The sequence below is a fragment of the Eufriesea mexicana genome, unplaced genomic scaffold, assembly GCF_001483705.2.
Source record: "Eufriesea mexicana isolate 0111107269 unplaced genomic scaffold, ASM148370v2 scaffold3780, whole genome shotgun sequence".
Taxonomy (NCBI): domain Eukaryota; kingdom Metazoa; phylum Arthropoda; class Insecta; order Hymenoptera; family Apidae; genus Eufriesea; species Eufriesea mexicana.
Window position 1 is genome coordinate 1,302,310 of NW_016911795.1, and position 22,469 is coordinate 1,324,778.

The 22,469-nt window shown below is 25.9% G+C and overlaps 6 protein-coding genes across 11 annotated transcripts; 3 read left to right on the forward strand and 3 right to left on the reverse strand.

The window, feature by feature from the left end:
- Positions 1 to 58: 58 nt before the first annotated feature.
- Pus10 (Pseudouridine synthase 10) lies at positions 59 to 1,936 on the reverse strand. The gene is made up of 6 exons (XM_017905297.1): positions 1,799 to 1,936; positions 1,636 to 1,740; positions 1,262 to 1,569; positions 976 to 1,184; positions 784 to 909; positions 59 to 681 (listed from the first exon to the last, which is right to left on the reverse strand). Exons 1-6 carry the CDS (start codon positions 1,934 to 1,936, stop codon positions 59 to 61), a joined length of 1,509 nt encoding a protein of 502 aa, XP_017760786.1.
- Positions 1,937 to 2,179: 243 nt separating this feature from the next.
- fsd (transmembrane protein fates-shifted) lies at positions 2,180 to 4,355 on the forward strand. Of its 3 annotated transcripts, none has more exons than XM_017905296.1 (8): positions 2,180 to 2,274; positions 2,563 to 2,643; positions 2,777 to 2,878; positions 2,953 to 3,015; positions 3,095 to 3,233; positions 3,338 to 3,554; positions 3,718 to 3,882; positions 3,961 to 4,355. In XM_017905296.1, the coding sequence occupies exons 2-8, from the start codon at positions 2,598 to 2,600 to the stop codon at positions 4,231 to 4,233; spliced, it is 1,005 nt and encodes a 334-aa protein (XP_017760785.1). In that variant the 5' UTR covers positions 2,180 to 2,274; positions 2,563 to 2,597; the 3' UTR covers positions 4,234 to 4,355. The 3 variants fall into 3 exon arrangements, with proteins under 3 accessions (XP_017760785.1, XP_017760783.1, XP_017760784.1); XM_017905294.1 differs by lacking the exon at positions 2,180 to 2,274 and adding an exon at positions 2,349 to 2,459; XM_017905295.1 differs by lacking the exon at positions 2,180 to 2,274 and adding an exon at positions 2,349 to 2,459 and having other exon boundaries at positions 3,338 to 3,539.
- A 173-nt stretch (positions 4,356 to 4,528) lies between these two features.
- Cog2 (conserved oligomeric Golgi complex subunit 2) lies at positions 4,529 to 7,437 on the reverse strand. Its single transcript, XM_017905357.1, has 11 exons — positions 7,366 to 7,437; positions 7,055 to 7,282; positions 6,708 to 6,974; positions 6,319 to 6,617; positions 6,132 to 6,249; positions 5,746 to 6,068; positions 5,581 to 5,647; positions 5,306 to 5,486; positions 4,955 to 5,234; positions 4,690 to 4,870; positions 4,529 to 4,612 (listed from the first exon to the last, which is right to left on the reverse strand). Exons 1-11 carry the CDS (start codon positions 7,435 to 7,437, stop codon positions 4,529 to 4,531), a joined length of 2,100 nt encoding a protein of 699 aa, XP_017760846.1.
- A 401-nt stretch (positions 7,438 to 7,838) lies between these two features.
- Positions 7,839 to 9,720, forward strand: Ubc10 (ubiquitin conjugating enzyme 10). Its single transcript, XM_017905325.1, has 4 exons — positions 7,839 to 8,147; positions 8,479 to 8,574; positions 8,841 to 9,027; positions 9,129 to 9,720. The coding sequence occupies exons 1-4, from the start codon at positions 8,121 to 8,123 to the stop codon at positions 9,296 to 9,298; spliced, it is 480 nt and encodes a 159-aa protein (XP_017760814.1). The 5' UTR covers positions 7,839 to 8,120; the 3' UTR covers positions 9,299 to 9,720.
- Positions 9,721 to 10,324: 604 nt separating this feature from the next.
- On the reverse strand, positions 10,325 to 17,063 carry Cul3 (cullin 3). 4 transcript variants are annotated; one of them, XR_001890460.1, is made up of 15 exons: positions 16,352 to 17,063; positions 14,861 to 15,244; positions 14,583 to 14,786; positions 14,309 to 14,488; positions 13,850 to 14,224; positions 13,480 to 13,650; positions 13,280 to 13,387; positions 13,029 to 13,206; positions 12,691 to 12,950; positions 12,426 to 12,595; positions 12,175 to 12,313; positions 11,950 to 12,077; positions 11,800 to 11,858; positions 11,569 to 11,672; positions 10,325 to 10,576 (listed from the first exon to the last, which is right to left on the reverse strand). XR_001890460.1 is itself a non-coding variant. In XM_017905228.1 (14 exons), exons 1-13 carry the CDS (start codon positions 16,409 to 16,411, stop codon positions 11,834 to 11,836), a joined length of 2,382 nt encoding a protein of 793 aa, XP_017760717.1. In that variant the 5' UTR covers positions 16,412 to 17,063; the 3' UTR covers positions 10,325 to 10,542; positions 11,800 to 11,833. The 4 variants fall into 4 exon arrangements, 3 of the variants coding, with proteins under 3 accessions (XP_017760717.1, XP_017760714.1, XP_017760715.1); XM_017905228.1 differs by lacking the exon at positions 11,569 to 11,672 and having other exon boundaries at positions 10,325 to 10,542; XM_017905225.1 differs by lacking the exon at positions 11,569 to 11,672.
- Positions 17,064 to 18,444: 1,381 nt separating this feature from the next.
- Idh (isocitrate dehydrogenase [NADP] cytoplasmic) lies at positions 18,445 to 20,277 on the forward strand. The gene is made up of 2 exons (XM_017905271.1): positions 18,445 to 18,718; positions 19,021 to 20,277. The coding sequence occupies exons 1-2, from the start codon at positions 18,527 to 18,529 to the stop codon at positions 20,227 to 20,229; spliced, it is 1,401 nt and encodes a 466-aa protein (XP_017760760.1). The 5' UTR covers positions 18,445 to 18,526; the 3' UTR covers positions 20,230 to 20,277.
- Positions 20,278 to 22,469: the final 2,192 nt, after the last annotated feature.

Below are 22,469 nucleotides of genomic sequence, written 5' to 3' on the forward strand. Positions count from 1 at the left end.
ACAACTTATATTTCCTACATTTGTATATATAAACATTTTTTCTGCATTAACATAATTCTTATGGCCAGTTTAAATTAATCCCTGTTACATCTAATGCAACTATATCAATTTCAACATTAAGAATGTCGCATAAACTCGGCTTAGTTCGTCCAAAATCTCCATGTATAAATTCTTTTACGTAAGTTCCAGCTTGTGTCTTGATATCTAATACAAAGAACATACTAGCACCTTCAATAGTAATATCCAATTTTTTTAATTCCTGATGTTCTACCCAACGCGCTCTCATCTCATATATTAAACGTTCCCTGGGACTTAAAGGCCGTCGATGCAATACCCTTACTGGTGTCTTTTGTACTATTTTTACTCGTTTTAAATTATTTAATTCTTCAAGAGATAGCATGTTTTTAGATGCATTACGACAAACACAAAGTGCTCGATAAAATTTCGTTTTAATATTTTCACCTTCTTTCAACCTTTTTAAGTCAAATTTAGACAAAACTTTTAAGTTTGACGTAATCTGTACTTGATGTGAAGATTGATTAATTCTGTTAACCAAATATGATAATAACTTTTCGGTTATTTTGGTCATTCGAGGATTAATTAATTCAACTGCAAAAGGCCTTCCTGAATATATATTTCTGACATCCACATCTTCTCTTCCAGATGATAAAAATTTAATAGCTGAATATGTATGAAAAATGGTATTAGATTTGAAAATAACTGATCACAGTGTATAATTATTTGTCAATTACAATATTAAACATTATTAAATATTCAACTTACATTGAGCTTTTACTACTTCAACAATAGGATTACATAATATATCTTGAACTGAAGTCTGCATCTTTTTCTCACCATTTATGAACCATGGTGTTTGACTAAGTTCTCTTGATAGCTTAATATACCTTCCTGAAGTTATAATATAGTACATATAATAATTTATGTTACAATTACATCTCTAATAGAGAATATTACCTCCTATAAAGATACTTGAATATGAACATATGATATTTTCTACATCAATACTATCATATGTTTTGAATGATGAAGCTTTACAATACTCAGAAAATTCTTCATCCGTTACTTTGGCCATTACAGCTTCTATGCTTTTTCTACTAACTTTATTATCATTGAATTTTCTTTTTTGTTTATTTCCCATAACATTTCGTTTATACATGTTTAGTCTACAAAGAAGAAAATTCTATTTAAATTAAAATAAAATAATTTTGTCAAATGAAATAAAACAATTCTAAAAACTTACAATGTTTCACATTCTTTCTCATTACATTTGTATGTTAAAATAATTTCGATCAAGAAAGGAGAAGATATTGTTAAATTCACTTGTTTCATAATTGCTTGTTCTATTTTGGGTGTCATTATCCATTTCCAAACATCTTTGACATTTTGTAGCTTGGTTCTAAATTCTAACAATGTTTCTTTTGAAAAATTAAGTTGCATAGCACATTGTATATGTAAGAAACGTTCCCTGAGGCTGATGCATACTGGTACTGTTAATGCACATGTAAATGTTTCACTGTCATAATTTTGTTTTTTTACTTCAACTTCAATCTGTTTGTAAAATTATTTCAAATTTATATAAAATATCTACATTTCAAGTTAAATGCTTCAACGTACTTTTTCAACAACTTGTTGTTGTACTTTATTTTGGAGAATTCCTAGACAGGCTATGCAAATTATTTCATCATTGAAAGAAACTTCCTTTTCTTCAATATATCCAGACTAAAAAAAGATTTTATATTATATCAAAAATTTAAAAGTTATAGAATTCGAAACTTACTTGTCTTGCAAATTTAACCGGATTTTCGTAGCAATTTAGCGTACGCCATCCAATAAAACGAAGACAACATCTTAAGCAACAATTTTGCTGTTGCAAGAAATTAAAAATATGTTTTTCTCCTTCACTAGAAAGATTCATCTTGATATAAAATTCTGTAATATAATATTTTAATATTAAACAAATATTAAATGAAAATTAAATTATATTAATTACGCTTTAAATTTGTGATTATGCTAACCTACTGCAAATGCAACCACGTATGTTTTTGAGTAGTTCAATAGTTAAATACATACAAATTTATGTATGGATTGAAGTTAAATTACTGTTTTCATTCTTTTAATTATTACAGACTTCTACTAAAATTAAAAATTTGTCTAGAACATGAAATCGTAGTGAATGCAATGATATATTATGCAACGAGATATCATTCTATGGTATAGAATGAAACAACTTTCTTATCGACTTTACCTAGTGCGGTAGGTGTTTACAGTGTCATTATTACTAGTGTAAATAGCTATAAATTTTAAGTTTTATTTTGTTACATCTGGTACCTGATTAATTTATAGATATAGTAACGTAGCACTTAACAACATGCCTATTTTAAGGAAAAAATCTAGCAAAAAAGTAAATGCTGAAAATGGCAATGACAATTTAATTGGAGGTTAATAACATCGTTTTATAATTATTTCAAAATAATTTTTCTATTCATATATTACTAAAAAGTGTATATATTGATAAAATAACATTTTATTTCTTCATGGCAGATATAACCATCGACGACTTTGCAAATTCATCACGAATGCATGCGAGATTTAAAAAGGCAGTGAAAAATATTTCCTCTGAAGGTTACCTTATTAATATACATTTCAATCAATTTTGTGTTATGCCATTTATGTTTAATAGAAAAAATTATTCTTATTTCTTAGTGATGTGAAAAAAATAATTTTTAATGAATTGTTTCATTCAATTCTTTTATAGTGAAGCAAGAAACAACAACAGAAAAAAACTTTGGAAATAAAATGAATGAAAATTATCAGAGTCATTTATACGAGTTTAATAAGTTGAAAAAAAATACTACAGGTATATATTTTCAAAAATATCCAGTTATAAATTTTTAATTTTTTATTTTCATTTAACTTTCAATTCTTCTATAGGTGTGTTAAATCAAAGGAGAAGTAGAAAAGAAAATTGCTTTAAAAATACCATAGAAGAAGAAGGTAAAATATAAAAGAATTAAGAAATAATAGAATTAAAATTCTTGAACTATATGGAAAATTATATTTTTACATTATTTAGGTATAGATTATCCATTGGATATATGGTTTATTATATCTGAGTACATTAGTCCAGAAGCTGTAGGAAAATTTGCTCAAATATGTAAGAGTTCTTATTATGTAGTAACAACAGCAAAATTTTGGTTTCATTTGTATAAGTCGTAAGTTTTTCTTTATGTAAGGATATAATTCCTGGTTGAGTATGTAATATGATAATATTAAGTAAAGTATAAATTACAATTAAATATAAAATATAAAATTACAGTTACTATAGATTTGTTCCTGGTTTACCACCACGCCTACAACCACAATGTATGGTTCGTACACATGGACTTCGTGCTTGTGTTATTAGGACATTACATTACACTTATTTTGCTTTGAATAGAAAAGTTGATGATTTGCTCTATTTAGGACAAAATGAGCTACACTCACTTGTAAAAAGACAATGTTGTCTTATGTGGCATAGAGTATGCAGCATAAAAGTATATAAAATATTAATATTAGATCATGCTGAATAGATGTAGTTATGAAGTTATGTATTTCTAATTCTTGCAATTCAAGAATTATGGATACTTTCAGTATGAATCTAAAGAATGTTTAATAAAATTTATTATACATAAATTAATTATTCAAAATTCTTCTTAGGAAAGAAAAACATTATGGTATTTTTATTTTAAATTGAAAGAGTTGCCCAAAGGTGCCAATAACTTATTAAGACAAAAAACAAAGATAAATGGTAAAAAGACAGATTTTCTCGAAATGTTGGAAGATGTAGCTGTAAATCTAGAAGAAGGATGTAAAGTACTTAGGGTATGTATTTTAATATAAGATAATTATTTGTAATGTACAATATAACCTTGTGATATTATATTTATGCAATATTTATAGGTAATTTGTTTAAAATACAGTATGTTGCCACCTGTAAATGGTTTGATTCTACAATCAGTATCAATGACTTTAATGCCTGGTTTTAAAGATCATCAACTACAACTTGGTTTTGGAACATCTAATATTCCTAATACATTAACAAACAAAGTTATTTTAAATCATGTTGTTAACTATAAAATTATAGATTGGTGGCATCCGTTCTATCCTCATCAGGATGCAATAACTGCTATTAAATTACCACAAAGTGATTCTTGGGATCAGAGCTTATTATAATAAAAATTGCATATTTTATAATCAAACAGTTAGATCATAAGTAAAACTTTTGTAATATAAATATATCTATGTATATAATATATTAAATGTCTGTTAAATAAATGAGTTAGATACTTATTTTTCAAAATTTCATGAATTATCAAAAAATTGAAAAGAAAGAAAATATTGAATAATGAACATATATACATATAAACTAAAATATTATATAAATACTATTTTATTACAGCTAATAAGGTAGTAAAACAAAGTTTAAGCTAGTTTATTTAAAAATAAAAGAAATAGGAGAAACAAAATATTATTTTTTTGTTGCTGTTTCAACTATGTGTAACAGGTCTTTCATATGAAGTACGTTTAAAGTTGAAATTTCCATGTCTGTAATCTAAAATGTAATTTATATGTATAATGTAATGTAAGTTTTATACAACAAAAGATGATTTATTAATTAGAAAAATTTACCATATTGACGTAAGCTTGTACATCAACTTGTAACTGGATTCGTATTTTTTCATTATCACTGATTCCTTGAACTTCGGAAGAAAGAGACCCCATTGACTTATCACGTATTTGTTTTAATCTTCTTAAACTCTCTTCAGTTATTTGCACTGAAGTTAAGACGTCTGTTACGGAAGCTAAGTAACTGTAACAGCCAAATATCATAAATTTTACAAATATTACAAAATGCTATTTAGTAATACTATCTATTTGTATTTTTTTTACTTACTGTTCAGTTAACAAAGAAAGAGCTAATTCCAACCAACAATTAACATTAGTTGGTATTACTTTTTTGTAATCTGCATGAAAATTGATGAGGAATGCAAGAGTATTTTTAATATAAGTGCATGGTTTTGTTGGTACATCTCGTTTTGTTCGTCTAAATAATCTTGGTATATCATTGACTTGTTTCAGATGCATTACACATTGTTTCAATAATTCATTCACAATTTCTTTTGTAATTTGTGGCCAAATTTTTTTTAAATTGTTTATTGTTTCATCAAGAGAATCTATTAAAGAATGCATACATAATGAGAAAGAAGATTTTGACAATAATAATATTTACATGTTATACTATAACCTTTTAATAATTTCAATACTGTTGAAGTTTCTTCTTTAAGTTTTAATTGAGCTATTTCCAAAATTGATGGAAGTATATTTACAAATTTTTCTGTATCTTTATATAAACAGATTAAGAAGTTAAGTCTTGTGGAATGTTCTACTTTATTTAAATTGTTTATTTCATTTTCTATTGGCCAAACCTTAATACACAAAAAAAAATTATGATTATTGGTCATAACTGATATAATAAATAATTCTCATATATTTTACTATTTGAAAAAGAACTAAGTATACTTCTTTTAGTACTGTTTGAGTCCATATTTGATATCTAGCGCATATTTGAAGACTAAATTTCCAAAATCTAGGTATAAAATACAACAGATTATTTTAATGTCATAATTATAAATGAATGAATTTCTTTTAAATGACTAAATTTAAATAACCAAATAGTTAACTTACTTATGAAAGAGTTGGTACAGATACATATCATTATCCCAAATTTTTTGCAAATTTTCCCATATGACATAAGTTGTACAAAGAGAAAAATCATTTTGTACAAGAGATTCTAGTGTTCCTCTTACAGATGTTGGTGATATTGGTTCAGTTAAAATTGTTTCAATTTTACTAGCTATTTCTTGGAATCTGATTTGAAAATATACTGGTAAATTCCATTTTTTCAGAAAGTTTTTATACTGTGAATTTTCTTTTAATGCAATTAATGATTCAGATGTAACACATTCATTTTCCAGCTTTTCTAAAAACTCCAATGTTGCTACATATCTCTAAAATTATGAAATGTTAAATAGTAATACTATTATAATAAAAATTCTTTTTTATTTCCTTACAGAATGAAATAATATTGGATCTCCAGGAGCAAAAATGCATTTTACATATTGATTAATTTTTTCTTCTACATCAATCCAAAAACTGTTCACCAAAAAATTGAAACCTTTCACAGAAAATCTGTAAAAAAAAGTTTAAAAGTATCCTTATGCAATAATATACTTAATTTTGATTTAATAAAATATATACCTTGGATACATTGTAAGATCTAACAATTGTTTAAGTTCTACATGTAAAATACTCAACAATTTATTGTATATATTTTGTAGGCCTAACAAATCAGTTTGTAAGTTTTCTATACTAATTATGTTATGAACCAATGGACCAACAATTTCCGTTCTCACTAAAATCTCTGCATCAGACATTTTATCAAGTGTAACATAAATTCCTAAACAACGAATTAATAATGTAGAATTTTTTTCTTGTATGCATGCCAAGAAAAGTTCATTGAGAAATGTCATGTAAGAATTCTCAAGTTTTTCAGCTTCCTATTATAACATAACATTTGTTTCAGTAATAAGAACAATGAGTATTCTATGAGGAGAGATATATTTCTTATCAACTATGAATAGACATACTTCATGTTTCTCATTAATAATGCTTAATTCGCATCTGGATATATGAAACTGTAACTGGTTAAATTCTGCAGCAGCTTGTTCTAAAATATCTATTTTAATGGAACTTTCAAGGAATGTATTTAAAGATAATATTGATGAAAGTTTATTTAAGGACTTATAAATATGTTGTAAGCTAAACACACTTCGCTTATATTTTTGAACTTTCTTATTCTCATTCATGTTGTGAATAATTGATATAATTTCATCATCTAGAGTTTGCTGTATTTGCTATAAAAAAAAAATATTATTGATAACATCGTACAAAAATTTAATACTTTAACAAATAAGTACTATTTGTTTTAGTTTACCATTACTTCTTCCCTTAATTGACCTAAAGGTATTTGTAAATCATTAATAGCTTTATCCAAACCTATCATATTACTTGATAAATTTACAAAATCTGTATAATCTCTATTGATTAAATCAATCATAGCAGATCTTAATAATTTTAAGTATATTCCAAGATCGTCTCTCATGGTTTCTAATTTCGTATTTTTTCTGTGTTCTTGAAGGAAGATATCCACATTAAAATTTTGCTAAAAAATATGAATTGTCAATTTAGAACAATTTTATAATAACATATATTGCAGAGTCAAAGAGTATTCTAATATTAACTTACTTGAAGAAAATCTATTTCGGAAAAACATAAATCTTTTGGTACTTTCGGTAAATTAATATTTTCCTTTGACATGATGATAGCTTCTATCATTAACCTTTTCTCATAAAATATTTTTTGTTATTATACATACAAAACATATGAACCAATGCATTCGTAATATTTTTATCGTAATATCTGATATTTGATATTAAATAAAATCCATTCAGAATTTATTTACTTCATAAAACTTGACACTTCATATCAACTACTGTGTCAAAAAATATTTTAAAAAACATCTAAAAAAATATCAATTTTCTTCATAATGTTTTTCTGTCCAAACTAATTCGGAAGCAATATGTACATATTATTGAGAACTATACTACACATTTAAAAAATTTTCTTAAAGCATTTAAAATATTAAATAATCTTACCTAGTTTACTTTTTAGTTGATATATAACCATTTAAATTTTTGGCCTAACTCTGATTTAAGTATACATATGTATATATGTATAAATCGTAATGTACGCACGCGTACAATACTAAAGGAATGGATGGACAGTAATTCATATTCGTGATTAGCAGTAAATATCTACATTTGCATCGATGAGGAAGCTGTGTTTTGAAATAAAATCCAACAAAGAAGAATTTATAGTGTTTTGTTCTTGAAAAACTTCAGTAGACAGATACTAGGGTATTTTCGAAGATAGAATAGCTGTGAAGCCATCACCAAGGAACTTAATAAGTTTTACTACTTTTAGAAGAATTTATTTTCAAAATGGCGGCTACAAGAAGATTGCAAAAGGTAAATCAAAGTTTCTGTCAATAGGAATGATTACACATTGAATCTGATATGTGAAAAACATTGTAAAATAAAATCTAACATTTCAACATAATCATCATGTGGGTGTTTAACAGAATTAATTTTCATATAATCTTCTTAAGTGATATCTAGGTTTTCCATGATGATGTAGAGCACCAATGCTTTTCCTATTATTTAATATTTATCTCCATTGTGTACAACATTTAAATGTACAACATAATAAATCATATATTTTAATATTTATTTAAAGAATATTTATATCATCATTAGGTTGTTAGTAATAATTGGAACAATAAATATTTTATTTCTTCAGGAACTTGGTGATTTACGAGCTTCGGCAATGAAAAATTTTACAAATATTCAAGTAGATGAATCAAATATTCTCACTTGGCAAGGCCTCATATTGCCGGTATGTTTTTAGAGATACATCTATTTTAGAGATATAATCTAATCTATTCTAACCTAACCTAATCCTATTTGTAAAGACAACTATAGTTAGATATACGCAATGCTGTACTACAATTTGATTTTGGAAACATTGGAATGATTGTATATGTCATTTTCAAAATTTAACCGGTAACATAATAATATGACTCTTAATTACATTTACTGTGTATTTTTTTGTTATTCATCTTTTAGAAATATTTATCATTTTAATTCTTTAAAATGTTTTAGGATAATCCACCATACAATAAAGGCGCATTTCGTATTGAAATAAATTTCCCTGCAGAGTATCCCTTTAAACCTCCAAAGATAAATTTTAAAACAAAAATATATCATCCAAATGTGGATGAAAAAGGTCAAGTATGTTTACCAATTATAAGCGCTGAAAATTGGAAACCAGCAACAAAAGCAGACCAAGGTAAAACTTTGTGTAAATTTGTTGAATTTATGAATTTATTGTTTGAATACATTGTTTGATAGTATGAAAAAATAAACAATACATAATTAATTTATTTACAGTTGTACAAGCTTTGATAGCATTAGTTAATGATCCTGAACCAGAGCATCCATTAAGAGCAGATCTTGCAGAAGAATTTTTAAAGGATAGAAAAAAGTTTTTAAAAAATGCAGAAGAATTCACAAAAAAGCATGCAGAAAAAAGGCGGGAATCGTCGTCATCTAATGAATAACCACGAGTGACTGATCTTACTCACCATGATGCCTGCCGCCCATCAGCTAATTTAATTCAAACCAATATAAGACTTCTCTGCTACATGAAAAACAAATTGATTGAGATACATGTGTACAGTATTGGTTAATCACTGACAATGATATTAATATGTGCAAATTGTAAGGTTTATAAAGTGGATTAACAAATTTTTCAGAACAAAGTAAAAGTATAATAAACTAACTGTATGATATTGTATACAATTTGTATTTTGAAGTTATATGGATATATAATCCATATGATTCCACGAAGCGTGAAAAATATCACCTGTTCTTTTTTCTGTCAAATTTAAGGCAATTACAATTTGTTATGAACAAATACAACATTATACAATAATGCATTTACTTCCAGTGTTAAAGATACATTATGAACATGTTAACTCTTCAAGTTATGCATAAATTTTGAATCAGATCAATTAAAATTAGAAGCACCAAATGTAGTCAAAATTTATAAATTGTTAAATTGATCATACTGATACTGTAATCGTATTTCGATATTAATTTTAATTAAGAGTACTTTTCTTAATGTTATCTTGAAAATATAATTCCATCGTCTAATATAAGATATTAATTTGTAACTTATTTTCCATACAATTATAACTGAATTACTTTACATATATGTTTCTTTCTTTAATGTAATGTTATTCCATTAAATAGTAAGAAATTAAATTAATATCTTCATTAATTTGTTATTTTATGTGACAGATTACTACATATGCTATAAAATAATTCAATTGTAAATTCTGAAATATTAGCATTAGCATTTAAACAATTTTAAATATACCTTACCGCATCGATTATGTGCATATATAAGTAATAAAGAGGTATGATTATATTTAATTTTGCGAAAATTGTTAGAAAATGGAATAAAAAAGGAACATACAGAATTAATATGATATTCTTGTATTTAAAATGTGTTGAAACTAAGGATTGCTTTTACAGAGTTTTATTTTTTATTCAGTTCGCGTAAGAAAGGGTAAAACCTTTTGTTTAAATATTAAAACTCTATATTAATAAATAAAGATATAAATGAAAATAAAAATATGATGCATTTCACATGATTTTCATTTACCGGCACGCGAGCTCATTGAACCCAATAATATGGTTCTTAATTATATATTTTTTCACATTCCTTTATTAAGTTCTTCGTCTTTTGTATAAGCTCATGCGTGCACTCTGTTTCTAATTCCATCAGTAAACTCCGCATCTGTTACAAATTCGTAGATTCCACTTTTGGCATACTATAATAAATATTCTGTGATTTAACGAAGAATTGGATTAATTCAATTGAAGTCAAATAACTGATAAGCTAGGTGGAAGAGGTAGAACTCATAGAGAACCTATCAATTTTTATACTTATAGTTTGTTTTATTTTCAATAACTAATTTAATAAAAAAATAAAAATTTTTTGAAAAAAGAAAATATGATAAAGTTTTAGGACATGGGAAATGATTAAAATAAAGTAATCAAACACTGAAAATGAGGCAAATATATTCTTAGTATACATTTACTCTGTTTATGTACACATATAATAGATAATCACGAATGTAAATAAAATCATCGCATAAGACTAATAGTTGAATCAAATTTATACTATATTCATGTAGACTATTTTTGATTATAAATACAATTATAAATTTATAAGTGTAAAAAATTGCTGAATCATAATACGCACAATGAGTAAAGCAATTTTAGTGATTATAACTTTAGTTATTATAAATTTTCGATTTATCACTAATAAATATTTGTATATGATACTCAACTAAATTCTATTGAATTTAAATTACAATTTTGATTTATAGCAAGTGTTTTTATATACTTATCTAAATCAAACATACAACTGAAATACGATGAAATGAAGTAAGGGAAGAGGATTATTAAGAATTTTATAGTATGTACTTGATTTTATACTTGAAAGTACACATTCTAAATTATTCAATTATTTTCCTGTCAACCTTTTCCACCAAACTATCCAATTACCAAATATATACGTAATTATTCTCTTTAAATTTCGAGGCAATCAACATCAATTAATTTCAATTGATCTTATAAAATCATTGATTTTTCTTGATGAAATTCTATTTTAAATTTTAGGTTTTGAATTAAATAGAATTACTAAGATTAATATATAACATATACTATATGTAATAATTATATTCAAAGTAGACAGATAATATAAAATATTATCAAAATCTAAAACATAAAATAGAAATTAACTTATGTGAACAATTACCATAAATTAATGGAATGTTGAATCAATAATCTGCCCGAGTTGTATACGGCTGTGATGTGGAATGCCTCGTTCGTGATCATCTTAATAATGTTTGTAAAAGAACACTAGAAATGATAACAACTTTTATCAATGGACAAATGGAAAATTAATAATGTAATGTATAAGTTAATAAAATGTAATGAAACATTAAAGAAATATATAAAGGCGTAGATATTGTTACAGATTACTTACATGTTTGTACAGATCCAACATTTAAATTTGAGAATTAAGCAACGTACGTATACACCTTTCTGTAATTGAGTTAATGAAACCAATGTTGAAAATAATTATCAAAAGTTTTACAAGAAAAAACTGAATATAATTTATAATTTTGATACGAACCTATCTTCTGGCGTGCGTGCCAAATATTCACGTTCGATTAAACCTTCAATACGCTTTTTAATTATTACGGGTGATGGTAAAAATCGACCTCTTAATTGTTCTGTTACTTCTGTTACAAGTATATTGTGCTAAAAAAGAAGAAAAAGAAACAGAGAAAAATCAATATAAAATAAAAAAGTTTAGAATATTAGAATAATTATAAATTATGAAAATAATATTACATACAGGCATACGTTTTCTATCTTTCATAATACGAACAATAGCTGCTTCTATCTCATGCTTTCTGTCCTCATCCACTTTGTTACGAGTTTCTCTTCTTTCAGGTTCTGATTCACCTTTCGCGGCTACTGTTTGAATTTTTACTCTAGAAGGAATAATAAATAATTTAGAAATAATATACCAAATAAATTCAACTATTATATTATTGAAAGAGTTACCGATAATTGATTTTAACAATGATAATATAACTAGTGCACCTGTGTAATTTACTGGTAAAGCTGTCATTGACGCAAAAATAATGTGAAGGTTCTATTTCTTTTGTACGAGGATGTTTTAATAGTACTCTTTGTGTAGCTTTACCCATTGCGAGAGATTGTAATGCTCTAACCAAGTCTCTCTCTGGAATATCGGTTTCACCTTGAATTTCCTACACAACGTTTTAGGTATTGTATAGAAAAACATAAAACATCAGTATTTCAACATAGAAGAAATTAAGAAATAAAAATTACTATTCAAACTAACCTCGTATGTCAATTTGTCTCTTTTATTGAAAAGCATCAAAACACACATTTGGTAAGTTGATACTTGAATTATGTGTTTTCTTGTGTTTCCACAACTGCTGCTACGTTGGCTTAAAATACTACCATTAGTGGATATTCCACTACCATATAAACTACTACTTCCATTGCCAATGGAACTTGAAGATGATGGTGTATCTAAACCACCACAATTACTTTCTTCTCTTCGTGGTCCATGAAATACAGCATTCAAATCCGCAGAACCTAGAAATGTTACATTAATCTCCTTTAGTGGCCATAATATGAATTACTAAAAATAAAGGACAGTGCTAATTGACTAACCTAATTGTGGTTGTAATGTTAATTGCCGACCACTATGTTTAGCGAGATAGAAACGTCGAAAGGCATCAAAAGCATCACGTGGAGCAGCTGGCATGCTACATTTTGGAGTTGCAGACTGTGTTGGCCAAAACCCGGTTGTCAAAACTCTTACACTTATATCCACACCATGCAAGCTTGTCTGTAAGAAAAAGAATTGAACAACAATTATTTATGAAACAATCATTAGTATTTTATAAGTTACAACTGCTTACATTAGATGTAAGGACATGATCCTTGAATTCATCCATAATGGTATTACTAACTGTTATATCTTTAAACATTCCTTCCAATTTTGATGTGAATTGACACCCACATTCAGTCTATAATAATTAATTCTTAAATAGTTTATAATAAAGATAACTATTAATAAACTAAAAAAGAAAATAAATTGAATAAAAAAAGTAAACATTACCTTAAGTTTGGATATCATGTTTTTCTCGCTATCGTCGGACATGGATTTATTTAAAAGAAGACGTTTAGCTAAATGCTGTTTATAGTACCGTTCAAATACATCTTTTTCTTGAAGAAATCTAAATAAAACCATAGTTTTATCCAAGATACCTTCAATTTCTTGTTCTGTCATCTAAAATTTATTATAACAAATACTAATTATCATTATCTACAATTGCATTATTGAATATTAGAAATGGAGATACAATAAATAAAGTTTATATTTTATGTATATATAATGAACCTTTGTAGGATATAAAAAATTTATTTAACTTTCATAATATTACCTACCATGAGTACTTATTTATAGAAATATAATTAACAGAACTAACCCCTTTAACACCTTTTTTCAGCTTGTCATCAATGAAAAGTGAAAGGTATTCTGGACTTTTTGTATTCAAATTTAGAAAATATTCAAAGTCAGACGCGATCATTTGTTTATAATTCTTATCATTGTTAAACGAATAATGAAGAAAATGATCGAAACGATCTTTTAAATCCAATAAATTTTGTATAAAAAGAACGGCATTCGTTGTCGATTCATGTTCTTCTTGAACCATGGCACGTCCTTGTTCTTTAAGAAATTGAGAAACGCAGTCGCACACTGTACGCAAACCATCCGAAACTCTTGAAAATAATTTATACATGCAACCAAGATCTTCAGTTTTCTGATTTTTGAGCATGTGTACCACACCACTGTTTTCCATCTTTAAATAAAAAAAATAAATTGCTTTAATTTGTTCATTTATACAACAATATAGAATATTACAATAGTAGAAAAATAATTATACCTCAACAATAGTTTTCATATGAATTTTAATTAGTTCTTCTTCTACAACTTCTACTATCCGTGGTTCAGTGGATTCATCTAAATAATGTTTTGCTCTTTCTGATTCTTCACAAATTCTAGCTTCAACTTTTTTAATATATACTGATGCACTATTTTCTGCCAAGAACTTTTGAGATTCCATCTAAATAAAAAAAGATGAATGGTAATATTAAAAGATAATATCCATTAATACTGAATTCAATAACAACATTGAAAAACATAAAAAACTATTTTACTCTATAAAATTCAGCACTTTGTTGTAAAAAAGGCCTTTCAAAATCTTCTTCATAAACTTGACGACTGTTAATGCCAAGTAACATTAACATTTGGCAGGCATTTTTTACCGCAATACGATCTACAACTTCTCCCCTTCTTTCTCTTGCTACCATACCTAATAAAGTTTCTCGTAAATGATCTCTAACACATCCATATCTGACCACCTAAAAATAACATAATTATATCAATAAATCTTTAATTATACTAAAACCTTTTAAATAACCTAATAAACAATTACTTGGTCTCTAAATATGATAAGTCCCAAATTATACACATTGTCCACATCATGCTGCTGCACATATACTCTGTCCATATACATCAAGATATCTCTAATCATCACCATAGATGTCTGATGATCATTCCAAGCTTGATTTAATGTTTGAAGAAAATTGTTGTGGAGAGATCTTAATACATCTTCTCTGACTTTAGTTTCTAAATGGTGTGTTACAACTTCCTTTAAACCTGTGTACAAACGTTCCCCATATTTGTGAAGAACCATAGTATAAGCATTCCGGTAAAGTTCTTCAAAACTAAGTCCTGAATTATTTTTCTTCTGAATTTCCTGAATAGCATTTTTTAGTAATGCCCAAATACTTTCTACATACTTTTCATCCATAGTTGTCTACAAAAAATGTCAAACACAATATTAATTTTATTAATTATAAAACAAACAAATATTTGAAAACTAAAATTTGATAAAAAGTTGAAAATAAAAGATTATTAATACACAAATTAGATCTATTTAAAAAAATCAATAGAATACATTGAATTATATAATATAGTTTCAAACATTAGTAGAATTTTGGTTAATGAATTAAAAAAAATATTATATATTAGTAGGGCATTTTAACTGTTTTTTTTAAATATTCCCTATGATTGAATTATAATTCTTTCCCTTCTTTTAGTAATTACTTTTGCATTATCTTTATCATATAAAAGAAATGTAATACTATGCTAATAACAATAATTAATTCATCAATATTGTTTTATCATTGTATAAATATAAATTGTATGCTTTATTGTTTTATTACATAAAGATGAAAAATATAATGATAACAAATACAAAGAATATTTTCTAATTATTACATGCAATATAAAATATGACAAAAAAAGTTATATAAATAATTGATGTAGAAGTTTAAATATGAGTGTTATTTAATTAATTTTTAATGTCATATTATTTGTCACAGAACTTAAGTGATACAATTCTACAATCACAAATTTTGTGGATAATGATCACAGTTCTAAACTTTATTGACAGATTACATTGAAATTCATTAATAAACATGATAACATTGAAATATTTACATTTCATTGCTTTTATTTTGTATGCCACTATAGCAACTGCTGATACATTCATCTTTATCACAGAATATATAATATTACAAACAAGATCAAAAACAAAAGTCCATGATTAAGTAATCTAAATTATATTTTTATGTGCTATAATGGCTTGAAACACAAAAAGGTTTCCTACAAAATATCAAATAATAAAAATAATATACTTTCATGAATTAGAATTTTTAACTTGACATGTAATTTAAGAGAATAGGTTACCAAACTATACATATATAAGTATAAATTGAAATAGCGTGTATTTATTAGTTTATATGTAGAAGTTGAATGAAGGTAAAAAAAGAAAAGAAAAACAAAACGCGAGAACAAATAGATTTTAAGAGGTAAAAATGAACGAAGACTAAAAGGGAAAAACAAACGAAGTCGTACTCACCGGAAAAGCACGAATACGCATTTTGCTTTCTTTCTTAAGCATAGCACTGCTATTCATCATGTCGAATTTCTAGCTGGACGAAGATTCTTTTAGAAATGCTTTCTGGCCAATGCTACGATAACGTTACACCGTGTGTACATTGACACCAGTTAAACGTAGGGAGCATTCACTCGCATACAAGGTAGAATAGCCGACGATCGGCTATCGTGTGAAAATATAATCACTCATCCACGTTCACGTTGTGTAAAAGAACCGAAAATTGTGTTGTTATCGTGGACATTTAGTAAAAGTAAGAAAAATACGCGATGTGTCGGCGAAGAGGGGGAGAAAATGAGAGACTTAGAAAAAGATAGAAGAGACAGGGGGGGGGTGAGACAGAGGAGAGGAAGGGTAAAGAGTATTCTTTTTTACCCGGCAGATGAAAATGGGAGATAAGATATTTAAGGGATAAAACGTAAAGGGGAAGGTAAATGCGAGAAGAAAAGAGGTAAGAAGGTTGAACAAAAGTAAAATGGAGAAAAAAAGAAAAAGAAGAAATATCACACACTTTTGTCACGAAGTAATGAATCTGTCAGATTTTTGTAATACACACGAACTTCGTTGATTTTGAACACGTTATCGTGATTATCGGTATGTTCTCAGTGTTTTTCGAGGCATAGTGAATTTAGATTGTGAAAACTCGAGTTTTCATCCTATGATCCGATGTTGAGTACACAATATATTATTCACAACGATATGCTCCATGCACATGAATCACGAACGCTATTGTCAGTATAGATTTGCCCATTATGAATCTCATTATTTTATAGCACTATGAGAAAAACGATTTTTTAATTTTGTATATCGTACAGATATGATATTTGAGCTTCAAATTTGTCAAATTTACCTATGAAGTATCGTAAAAAAATATTTTCAATTCAATTTGTTTAATGACTTTGGATATTACTCATGACTAAAGCAGCTGACTTCAAATTTATATTCATATTATATTTATGAATTTGTTTCTGATATAGAACCGATCGCGTTGTTTTTAACATTTACTAGTGTATAATTGAATTTACAATTTATTTCGAATTATTAAGTTATTATAATAATTCAACAAACCAATGACAATTCAATATTTAAAGAACGCTTTACATGAACTATTTTATGCAGACACTTGTCTTTTCATTTGTGTTATAGCTTAAGAATCCAAAATTATCTTTAAGTAGTCATAAAGGAAATCCTAAAATAAAATTGATTAAATTTGTGAAATTAATTAAATAAAGTTAATATAGTAATTTTTGGAAAATAATGAAATGTAATGTCTTCTTTTTAAGCGAAGTATGATTGTTTAACTTAATGTTAACCATAAAAAATTATTTCAACTAACAAAATATAGTACTTTGTGTTACTAATATATATTTATTACTTGCACTAACCTTACATTAATTCTTTTTTATATTTATGTAATGAAAATGTGAAGGACAATAAAAATTGTTATTCATTAATGCTCAATAGATTCATTTCTTAGATTTAAGTAAAATTAGTCAGGGAAAAATTTATATATTAATTATACAATTGAATTTATATTAATTTCGAATATGCTTATTTTATTTTTAAATATCTGGTAAAACAAAATTTCTTACAAGATGACAAGCTAATTTAGATTTTAAAGGTTAGTAAAATTTTCTTTAAAAGCAATGTGATTTATATAGACATGTTTAATGAAAGTAAATATTTATTGCATTTAAATTTTCGCACGAAAACATTATTTACCTATTAGAGTACAAACTTCAAAGATTATATAAAATTCGATAGATAAGGAGTTTTATTAGTATGATAACACATCATTAGTTATTCTTAATACAATATTTCATCATTTAATTGATTCAAACAATATACATTTAATTGATTTAGTTAGTTTTAAATTTATTACATTTATCTATTAATTTAACACGTTATTATTTAAAAAATAAATTTATACAGTAAAAGTAATGATTGAAAATTGTAAAAATTTAATATACGTGACATACATCATATAAGAAATTGAAAGTGTATATTTAGGATAAATGAAAATATAAGTATATTTTAATTTTATTGTTAAAGAAATATATTACGAAGATTTTTCGTCAGTTTTTTTAAAAAAAAAGAAAATAGAAATACGAAAATTAAGATTGTCTGGATAAGACTGCCATGTTTTTGCCCCACTGTTTTATCAAAGCGAATGTACATTTTATAAAAAGTGTAGCTCATGTTAAATTGGGTAGTAACAACGTTGTCTTCTTTCGGCCACTATCGTCAAAAATTTGCCAGTCATTGAGTAATTCTACGTTCTCATTTCTTAAAACATCCAGGATTTCTTCCGCAGGAATGTTGAAAATAAAGGTAAGCGATCAGTAAAGCTATATGACCGATATCTATTAACCCTGATATGTATTCCATAACATGAATTTTAATTAATTTCAATGGTAACATTATCGAATTATCTTAAGAGATATCTTGTATTGTTTTAACTATTTTCAACTATTTTATTTATTAAATAAATATATAAAATAATGTTTTTAATTCCGTATTATTACGAGTTTTTACATATATGTATATATACTGATAATAATATGACTGCATTATATATATATGTTGTATATATAGAATACATGTATTTTATGTATTAATACTATCTGTTTTAGGTTGGACCTGTAGTTGATATTTTAGGTGATGAAATGACAAGAATCATTTGGGATTCTATTAAGGAAAAACTTATTTTACCATTCTTAGATATAGAACTGCATACTTATGATTTGGGTATTCAAAATCGAGATGCCACCAACGACAATGTAACTGTAGAATGTGCAGAGGCCATTAAAAAGTATAATGTAGGAATCAAATGTGCTACTATTACTCCAGATGAAAATAGAGTAAAAGAATTTAATTTGAAGCAAATGTGGAAAAGTCCAAATGGTACTATTAGAAATATCTTAGGTGGTACAGTTTTCCGTGAACCTATTATTTGTAAAAACATACCAAAATTAATAACCAGTTGGATTCAACCAATTATAATTGGTAGACATGCTCATGCAGATCAATATAAAGCTACAGATTTCATAGTACCTGGACCAGGCAAACTTGAAATTATATGGACTGGAGATAATGGAGAAAAGATTCAACATATGGTTCATAATTTCAAGTCATCTGGAATTGCACAAGCTCAATATAATACAGATGAGAGTATCTATGCCTTTGCCCACAGTTCTTTTCAATATGCTTTATCAAAGAACTATCCTTTATATCTTTCCACAAAGAATACAATTCTTAAACAATATGATGGCAGATTTAAGAATATTTTCCAAGAAGTATATAATAAAGAATATAAAGCACAATTTGAAGACAAAAACATTTGGTATGAACATCGTCTAATAGATGATATGGTAGCATATGCAATAAAATCAGAGGGTGGTTTTGTATGGTCTTGTAAAAATTATGATGGTGATGTTCAATCTGATTCTGTAGCACAGGGATTTGGATCTTTAGGTCTAATGACCTCAGTCTTAGTTTGTCCAGATGGACGTACTTTGGAAGCAGAAGCTGCTCATGGTACAGTTACAAGACACTATCGTCAATATCAACAAGGAAAAGAAACTTCAACAAATCCTATTGCTTCTATATTTGCATGGACAAGAGGTTTACTTCATCGTGCAAAATTAGACAATAATCAAGAGCTCAAAAAGTTTGCAGAAACTTTAGAAGCAGTCTGTATCAATACTGTTGAATCAGGTTTCATGACAAAAGATCTTGCAATTTGTATCAAAGGCGTAAATAATATTACTAGATCTGATTACTTAGAAACATTTGAATTTATGAATAAACTAGCAGACAATTTGCACAAGCAATTAAAATGACGAGAATATGATTTTTCTAATAAAATGCTATCAAAGTATTAATTATATACAAAAAGATATTAATATTGGTTATGGGGAAAGAAATTGCATTTAATTTACATATCATAAATTGTAAAAATGATATGAATGAAATTAATATATTGTAATTGTGATTTTTATAAAACTGTGTTCATTAAACTTTGTTTTTATATTACTTTATTCAAATATTTTTATCCAACTGTTAATTGTAAATGAAATAAAATGAACTGATTATTCTTTTTTCCAATTACTCTACTATGATAAGAAACGTGATAACCCTATTAATTAAAGTATTAAAGTATTCATTGATATTTAAATGCATATTTTAGGTTACAATTAGTGAATAACTGCACATGCATATCAATTATATGATTCTCACTTAAATATGTGATTTTAGATAATATTAAATTGCGAATAATTATAATATTTAAATTTCTTATAAATTTGCAAATTAACAATAAATTAATAATTATGTTTACAATACTATTTTTATTAATCTATCAGTTTGTCATTTAATCTTATAGATATTTCTATTCTAACAATATGTGAGTTGAATTTTATTCAGTTTCATTCAATATATGTTATTAATATGGATTATAAAAGAAGCATATGATTAATTTTTTTAATCTTCATTTTTATTTGAAAGCGATAATTCCGTACAGTAACAATAAAAAATAAAAAGAAGATTGATGTTTTCCTCCTAGTTTTCGGAATCAGATTATTACTACGTATTTCATTAAAAAATTGGAATTTCATTACGTTATTTGCTTTCCCCACTCCCTATCCTATTACTACTTCCATTCCACGCACGTTTATTCATGTTGATTTTACGTCTACTGTGTTTTGTGTATTATAGAACATATATCATTAGTTAATTATTACAAAGTTTATCAATTAATTTATTAATTACATCGAATTATTGTGCCTTTTTTAAAAAATTTTACAAACATTCATATTATTTTTATATGCAATAATCAAAGTAATCATATTCGATAAACGATCCTGATTAATAATTAATAAAATAACTACGTAAATAATGAAAAAGAAATTTGTTGTTTTATAAATATAAAAAATAATTACAATAAATAATTTTAATGTCTTTTATTTATTAATAAATAAGCAATTTTTTAATCTTATATAACGTGTAAAAAGGAATTAGCAAGAATTAACTTTTTAATAATACATTTTGTAAATATTTCTGTATTTTCATTTATAGATTATTGTAATGTATAGCACTATAAAATATGTGAAGTTAATCTAATTTCGATAATACATATATTTACATATTTTATATTTACGTGACATATGTAACAAGTTAATTAAAAACAAATTTACTTAATAAAAAAATAAATTACAAAATGGCGTCATGTATCTGTCGAATTAACAGTTAGTATTTCCTTTTATCTCAACTATATAACTATCTCCTTTTTTACATTATAATTGGATTTCCGATATTAAAATAATGAAATAGAGTTTTCATTTATAACTTATAGATCTATAACATAATATTTAATAATAACGTATTTTTTTTTCGGAAAGTAACTTTTTCTTTTAGTCAGAAAAAATTTAAAAGTTATGATTTTGAAAATTTAATATTTAAATAAGAATAAGTATAAAATATAGTGTGAGTTTATAAAAGAAAATGTCCAAGATTATATTATATAAAAAACATATTAAAGTTATTGAAATTGAATGTTCCTATATATAAAAGTAGCAGATAATTTTCAACGATGTGATTTACTAATTGTTGGATAAAATTGTTAGTTTTTAATAATATTATAGAATTCGTAAAATTATGTAAACAGAAGCAATAACAAATGTTGGAAAAGTTCTAGAACTATTCAATTTAACAGTCATAGATCAGACATCACGAAGGTAAATTATTTACAATTTAGAATTCTTATTTTAATAATAAAAAAATTTAACGTAATAATAGCAATTGTATACACTCACACCTTAACTTATTTTACTATTTATTTTTTAGTGAAATGTGCTCTTTGTACGAAAAATTAAGGATTGATCAAATTAAGAATGATAATTATAATTGTTTTGCATATGATGAATATTAATATCAAAGCTATGATGTAATACAAAATAATTAAAGTAAAATAACAAGTAAAATCATATTGTTGTCATTTTGTTCTTAAAACTTAGTCTCATGAATCTTGCATATCCTCAATACGGAGATATTTTTTAACATTAAGATAATATATCTTCTATGT

Coding starts and splice junctions, on each gene's coding strand:
- Pus10 (XM_017905297.1), bottom strand. CDS start 1,936: ATGAATCTTTCTAGTGAAGGAGAAAAACATATTTTTAATTTCTTGCAA. Junction 1,185..1,261: donor GAGAAAGAATGTGAAACATT/GTAAGTTTTTAG, acceptor TCTTCTTTGTAG/ACTAAACATGTATAAACGAA. Junction 682..783: donor TGAAGTAGTAAAAGCTCAAT/GTAAGTTGAATA, acceptor ATACATATTCAG/CTATTAAATTTTTATCATCT.
- fsd (XM_017905294.1), top strand. CDS start 2,390: ATGCCTATTTTAAGGAAAAAATCTAGCAAAAAAGTAAATGCTGAAAAT. Junction 2,460..2,562: donor CAATGACAATTTAATTGGAG/GTTAATAACATC, acceptor TCTTCATGGCAG/ATATAACCATCGACGACTTT. Junction 2,644..2,776: donor GAAAAATATTTCCTCTGAAG/GTTACCTTATTA, acceptor ATTCTTTTATAG/TGAAGCAAGAAACAACAACA.
- Idh (XM_017905271.1), top strand. CDS start 18,527: ATGTTTTTGCCCCACTGTTTTATCAAAGCGAATGTACATTTTATAAAA. Junction 18,719..19,020: donor CAGGAATGTTGAAAATAAAG/GTAAGCGATCAG, acceptor TATCTGTTTTAG/GTTGGACCTGTAGTTGATAT.
- Cul3 (XM_017905228.1), bottom strand. CDS start 16,411: ATGATGAATAGCAGTGCTATGCTTAAGAAAGAAAGCAAAATGCGTATT. Junction 15,245..16,351: donor TGCGTATTCGTGCTTTTCCG/GTGAGTACGACT, acceptor CATTTTTTGTAG/ACAACTATGGATGAAAAGTA. Junction 13,388..13,479: donor ACATGATATCCAAACTTAAG/GTAATGTTTACT, acceptor TAATTATTATAG/ACTGAATGTGGGTGTCAATT.
- Ubc10 (XM_017905325.1), top strand. CDS start 8,121: ATGGCGGCTACAAGAAGATTGCAAAAG. Junction 8,148..8,478: donor CTACAAGAAGATTGCAAAAG/GTAAATCAAAGT, acceptor TTATTTCTTCAG/GAACTTGGTGATTTACGAGC. Junction 9,028..9,128: donor AGCAACAAAAGCAGACCAAG/GTAAAACTTTGT, acceptor ATTTATTTACAG/TTGTACAAGCTTTGATAGCA.
- Cog2 (XM_017905357.1), bottom strand. CDS start 7,437: ATGTCAAAGGAAAATATTAATTTACCGAAAGTACCAAAAGATTTATGT. Junction 6,975..7,054: donor AATTAAGGGAAGAAGTAATG/GTAAACTAAAAC, acceptor TTTTTTTTATAG/CAAATACAGCAAACTCTAGA. Junction 5,648..5,745: donor CTGTACCAACTCTTTCATAA/GTAAGTTAACTA, acceptor TTTTATACCTAG/ATTTTGGAAATTTAGTCTTC.